At 42.5% G+C, this 6,161-nt stretch overlaps 1 protein-coding gene across 1 annotated transcript; it reads left to right on the top strand.

Moving 5' to 3' along the window:
- Window positions 1-1,934: 1,934 nt before the first annotated feature.
- LOC101852275 (beta-1,3-galactosyltransferase 1) lies at window positions 1,935-5,148 on the top strand (the record flags this gene model as incomplete). Its single annotated transcript, XM_013088109.2, is given in 1 exon segment — window positions 1,935-5,148. A coding segment is annotated over 1 exon segment (1,339 nt), but the record flags the coding sequence as incomplete, so codon positions are not given.
- Window positions 5,149-6,161: the final 1,013 nt, after the last annotated feature.

Genomic DNA, 6,161 nt, shown 5'->3' with positions numbered 1-6,161 from the left:
CATCTATCTATCTATCTATCTATCTATCTATCTATCTATCTATCTATCTATCTATCTATCTATCTATCTATCTATCTATCTATGACTTGTCGTGCAGTAACGAAGTACATTATTGTATCAGTGGCAAAAAAAAGGAGTTCTGCATTGATTTCACTTCTCTTTGCTACTGTTTGTGATATTGTTGGTGCGGGGGTAGCTAAAGAAGTTGAAGGGGGGGGGGGTAGGCCACTGTAAACATCGCCATGACAACACTTTGATCTCACATCTGACTATAATCTTGAACAAAACACTGTTTTAAATCTTTACTATTACTTAAGAGAATATTACTTTCATATCTGACAATTAAATTACAATACTTTATCTTCATAGCTGACTATCAAATATCAAAACTTTATCTTCATATCTGACAATTAAATGACAACACATTATCTTCATATCAGACTATAAAATACTAAATCTTTATCTTCATATCTGACTACCAAATATCAGAACTTTCAGTGCATATATGACTATTATAATATATCAAAACGTTATGTTCATATCCGACCACCAAATATCAGAACTTTATGTTCATATCTGACTATCAATTAGTTAGTCCTAAATATCAAAGCTTTATACAGTGGAGTCCACTTATAACGAGTCCTGAAACAACGAGAAGTCTGTTATAAAAGCACTATTCTAAAACCCCGTTTTTTCTTCTTCTTTATCTTTGTAAATAAAATACTGCTATTGCGCAATCAGACCGTCACGCCAGTCGGTTTTAACGGAATATTGCTGCTGCTGTGCACAGCGCGCAGACCAATTACACATATTATAAAACCTTGCCAGTTGAGAAAGTTATTGGTGATCCAGCGAAACAAAGAATGGGAGAGCCCACGCGAACCAACAATGAAGGCCGGAGCGAACGAATGAGGAGGGTGTGGCATGCGCAGACAAGCAGAACGCATTGCGTGATAGGCCAGTCCAGTCTAGATTGTCTCTAGGCATACCGTGCCTCTCACTTCTCTGGTGCGGGACGGAGAGGTCACAATGCTTTGATAGATGGAAGGAATGTGTGACGTTCGCTAGCAGACACAACGCACCACAGGGTGTGGTGGGGTGGGGGACAACACAGCGGGCGAGTTAGCCTAGAGCCAGGGCCCTTTTTTCTGATCGCCAACGCTGAGCTGTCAGCATTGCTAGTGCTAGAGAAAGAAACCTAATTCGATTTTTGATCAAGTAAGACCTAGAGATCATGTTGAACAAATCATCATCAGGGGAAATACAGAAAGGAATAAACAGAACGACAAACTCATAGATTAGGCCTACTTTACTATTTCCCTAGAAAGTATTACTGGATCCCTTGTAACGAGAATCCTGCTTTAACAGACATTTCGCACCGGTCCCCTACCTCTCGTTATAACAGGATTCCACTGTAATAATATTATGTTCATATCTTACAGTCAAATATCAAAGTTTTGTGTACATATCTGACTATAAGATATCAAAACTTTCTGTTCATACATGACTATTTCTTCATACCACCCAACACGTTGGCCATGGGGTCTTGTTATACAGCTTAGCTACCTTTTTTGACAACACCTACTAGCACCTAACTATTTCTTTGGCAAAACTCTGTTTTAACACCTTATTCCTTTCACACCACTCTGTTATAACGTCTTATATTCCTTTCCTTCAACTCTTGTTTTAATTCCTTATTCATTTCACAAAACTCTCTTTTAACGCCTTATTGTTCATTTTCCACAACTCTCCTGTTTTAACATCTTATTGTTACTTTCACAAAACTGTTTAAACGCTTTATTGTTTCTTTCACACATCTCTGTTACAACGCCTTATTCCTTAAACAAAACTCTGTTTTAACGCTTTATTGTTCCTTTCCAAAAACTGTGTTTTAACACCTACTTATTTCTTTTCTCCTTGTCCAGGTGCGTGGCCTGTTTCCGTCCCCGCTTCAGCCGGTTCACCCTGGTCTCCCTCTGTGCCGTTGGCCTTTTGGTTCTCCTCTCCACTTTCCCCCGCACGCTCCTCATGAACGCCGGAAATTACAGACCGGATGTCTCCATAGACACAACCGTCACCCCAAACCCAAGAGCAGAGGTTCGCACAGATATGAAGGGGAATCCTACATCGTCCTTGACCTTTCTGTCAGACGCGAGGCGTGCTATAAATAGCGTGCAGAAATACGTCATCAGCAAGCTGCACAACTCTTCCCTGCGTCTCCAACACATCAACTCCACGCCGGCGTCAAGGTCAAAGCACACGACAGACAGGAGCCTGAACACGCCCACACAGACCACGCTCCCCACTACGTCACAGGACGCTGGTGAGGACTTCACCACGTTCACAGACGATGATGTGCTGGGTTCCGACAACTCCTCCCGTAGCACTGGCGTCGATGACGTCAGCAACATGACAAGCACGGCCAGGCGGGGGCGGAAAGTGGTCAACCCGCACGACTTCCGCTACATCCACCAGTCAGCTGACGTGTGCCGCGGCAGAGAGGTGGAGCTGGTTCTGGGCGCCCCCACCAGCGCCGACAACTTCCGGGGCCGCAAGACGATCAGGGAGACGTGGGGCCAGTACGCCAAGAACCCGGAGCACCGGACAGCACTACTGTTCTTCTTGGGCCGGCCTAGAACCAAGTTCTTCCAGACCAGAATCGACCAGGAGTCGGAGACGTTCGGCGATATCGTGCAGGAAGATTTCCTGGACACCTACCGGAACTTGAGCCTGAAGAGCGTGGCGCTGATGAAGTGGGTGAGCGAGTCGTGCCCCAACTCCACATTCGTGCTCAAAGCGGACGACGACATGTACATCAACGTGCCACGACTGCTCAAAGACCTGCGCGCCCAGTACCAACGCACGCGCACCTTCATCATGGGCCAAAGCCACGCACGCTCCGCTGTCATACGGGACAAGAAGAACAAGTGGTACGTGGCTTTGAGCCACTACCCCGGCCGGTACTTCCCCCACTACATGTCCGGCTGCGCCTACTCACTGACCACCAGCGCCGCCAAGCGGATCTACCAGGAGTCCCTCTACGTGCCGGACTTCTTCCTGGAGGATGTCTACCTCACGGGCATGCTGGCGCAGCGCACGTCCGTGCCGCTCATCAACAACTGGAAGTTCAACGGCCAGAAGATAGCCCCCAACGGCTGCAACTACCAGAAGAGGATCAGCGGCCACAAGAACAGCATGGATGAGATCAGGAAAATACATAAGGAGCTACAGGACCCCAACATCGTCTGTTACTTTCAAAACGGAAGGAAATAACGGCGAGACTATCATCATTTGTTACTTTTACAACTGAAGGAAATAATTGTGAAAATATGAATTGTTACTTTCAAAACGGAAGGAAATAACCGTGGAAATATTATCATTTGTTACTTTCACAACTGAAGGGAAGAATGGTGAAAACATCATGTTTTGTTACTTTCAAAACGGAAGGAAATAACTGTGAACATATCGTCAGTTACTTTCAAAACTGAAGGGACTAGCGGTTGGAAAAATCATTATTCAATTTTGTTACATTTACTATTGAAGAAAAAAAACTGTCGAAAAATCATTTTTTTCTTATCATAACGAAAGGAAAAAAATATGTTTAAACTTTGATATCACTTGTTACTTTCACACTTAGAGGACTAACTGTTTAAATACCAGTTGTTACTTTCACACATACATGACTAACAGTTTGAATATCAGTTGTTACACCGGTGTCTGTGGTGTAGTGGTTAGGCACTTCTTTCTCGCACATAGGAGACCCGAGTTCAATTCCCAAGATTTGAGAATTTTTTTATTGAGTGTCTCAGTCTTTCTGCTGGGATGTTGTATCCCTCTCAGCCCGGAATTGCCCTGTGGGGCAGAGTCTGAAGCCCACAACCTGAATTATCTAAACTAAATTGTGTTGATGACCGTGTAAAAACACTTACATTCTAAAAAAATGTATTGTTATCTTCATACTGAGGGAAATAACGGTCTAAATATTATTTCTTACTTTTTCACCCAGAGAGAAAAACCATCTAAATAATTATTTATTACTATCACGCATACATGTATGACGTTCAGAGTAGTGTTGTTGTTGTTATTGTTGTTGATGTTGTTGTTACTGTTGTTAGTGTTGTTGTTTTTGTTGATGATGACGATGATAATGATGATGATGATGCTGTTGTTGATGATGTTGATGTTGATGTTGTTGCCCGCTGGCACTCTCTCGTTTGATCTTGTCCTTGCACAATTCTCTCACCACTCCCCTCAGAAAACATTTTTATTGTTGCTTCAGGTTTTCTTTCATTGTCTTTGATATAATTGTCCCGCATTTACAGCTGTATAGAAGTGTTTAGTACACATATTTACAGTTGTATAGAAGGATTTAGTACACATATTTACAGTTGTATAGAAGCGTTTAGTACACGGATTTACAGCTGCATAGAAGCGGCGAGTACACAGATTTACAGTACAGCTGTATAGAAGCGTTTAGTACACTCATATTTACAGTTGTATAGAAGCATTGAGCCCATTGATTTACAGCTGTATAGAAGCTTTGCGTACACAGATTTACAGCTGTATAGAAGCTTTGAGTACACAGATTTACAGCTGTATAGAATGGTTGAGTAGATTTACAGTACAGCTGTATAGAAGCTTTGAGTACACAGATTTACAGGTACAGCTGTATAGAAACGTTGAGTAGATTTACAGTACAGCTTTATAGAAGCGTTGAGCAATCAGATTTACAGTACAGCTTTATAGAAACGTTGAGTACACATATTTACAGTACGGCTGTATAGAAGCGTTGAGCACATAGATTTACAATTGAGCACACACGGCTTTCAGAACAATATTATCGCGTGTCATTGAGACGTTTCTGATTGTCAGTCAGTTTTTGGTTACTGGTGGTCTTCGTTCTACGACTGCGCTACATGTAGCGTTGGCCGCTATGATAGATATATATCCAAGAACATAATTTGATCTGTTGAGATTGTTTGATATTTTCACCATTGCTCATGAAACTATTATATTTTTTTCCCAGGAGGCCCGAGTTCGATTTCCGAGTGGGGGGAAACGTTTATGAGTATCTCGATCTATCTCTCCACAAGGACGTTGTATCCCTCTCAGCACAAGTTGACCCTGACAGACAGGGTCGAAGCCCGCCTCCTAAATGGTCGCTTTTAAGGACAAGCGGGCTAACCCAGATTTCGGGGGTTTCCAGAAATCTTGACCTACGCCAAAAGTGGGCATTGTCCTACCTATAGGAGAAGTTTGGTTTCATTGGTGTTTATATTTGTTTATTTTTAGAGAAAACTCTCCTTGTCTTTTAAAGAAACTGAACAAGGGGCAAAAACTTTACCTTCGATTTTCTCAAAACAGCATTTTGCGAGATAGCCCGCTTGCGCTTAAAAGCGACCAAATGATCGAAAGTGTGTCGAAGTGGCCGCAAGGCATGCAAATTATAAACCTATTTATACTAGGGGTGAGTAAAGAGTCGCTTTAGCAAAATCCGGAAAATATGTTAGTGCACTTTTTCGGTATATAATATGTTATGAACCGATTCGGCAAATGGGTTAGTACCACTTCGACAAACGGGTTAGAATCATTTCCACACATGGGTGCACCTACTTCGGCAAACGGGTTAGGAAAGAGAGTTTTAGAGTCTGAATTCGGATAATGTTTCATTGAGAATTTTCCGATTATCCGGATATTTATCCGGATTTTGCCCACCTCTAATTTATACCGTCTAGATTTCTCCGAGTTTGAATTGTTCTTCGTGACTAACTGAGTCCAAAACCCTGATGGGTTACTTTTGATGTACATAAATATACCAGTGTGTGTTCTTTTCTACATGACGATAAAATGTGTCATAATGTGCGTGTGGTGACCGTGTTGCTGTTGTGACACAACCCAGAGATACAACACTGGATGAACGTGTGTGTGTGTGTATGTGTGTGTATGTGTGTGTGTGTGTGTGTGTGCGTATGTGTGTGTGTATGTGTGTGTATGTGTGTGTATGTGTGTGTATGCGTAAGTGTGTGTACGTGTGTGTATGTGTGTGTATGTGTGTGTCTATGTGTGTGTGTATGTGTGTGTGTATGTGTGTGTGTATGTGTGTGTGTATGTGTGTGTGTGTGTTTCACAACAAAGGGACACAATACTGGCTAAGCGTGGAG

The sequence above is a fragment of the Aplysia californica genome, unplaced genomic scaffold (genome assembly GCF_000002075.1).
Source record: "Aplysia californica isolate F4 #8 unplaced genomic scaffold, AplCal3.0 scaffold00687, whole genome shotgun sequence".
Taxonomy (NCBI): Eukaryota; Metazoa; Mollusca; class Gastropoda; order Aplysiida; family Aplysiidae; genus Aplysia; species Aplysia californica.
The sequence above is the reverse complement of the archived record's forward strand: the minus strand, read 5'-3'. Positions and strand labels throughout refer to the sequence as shown.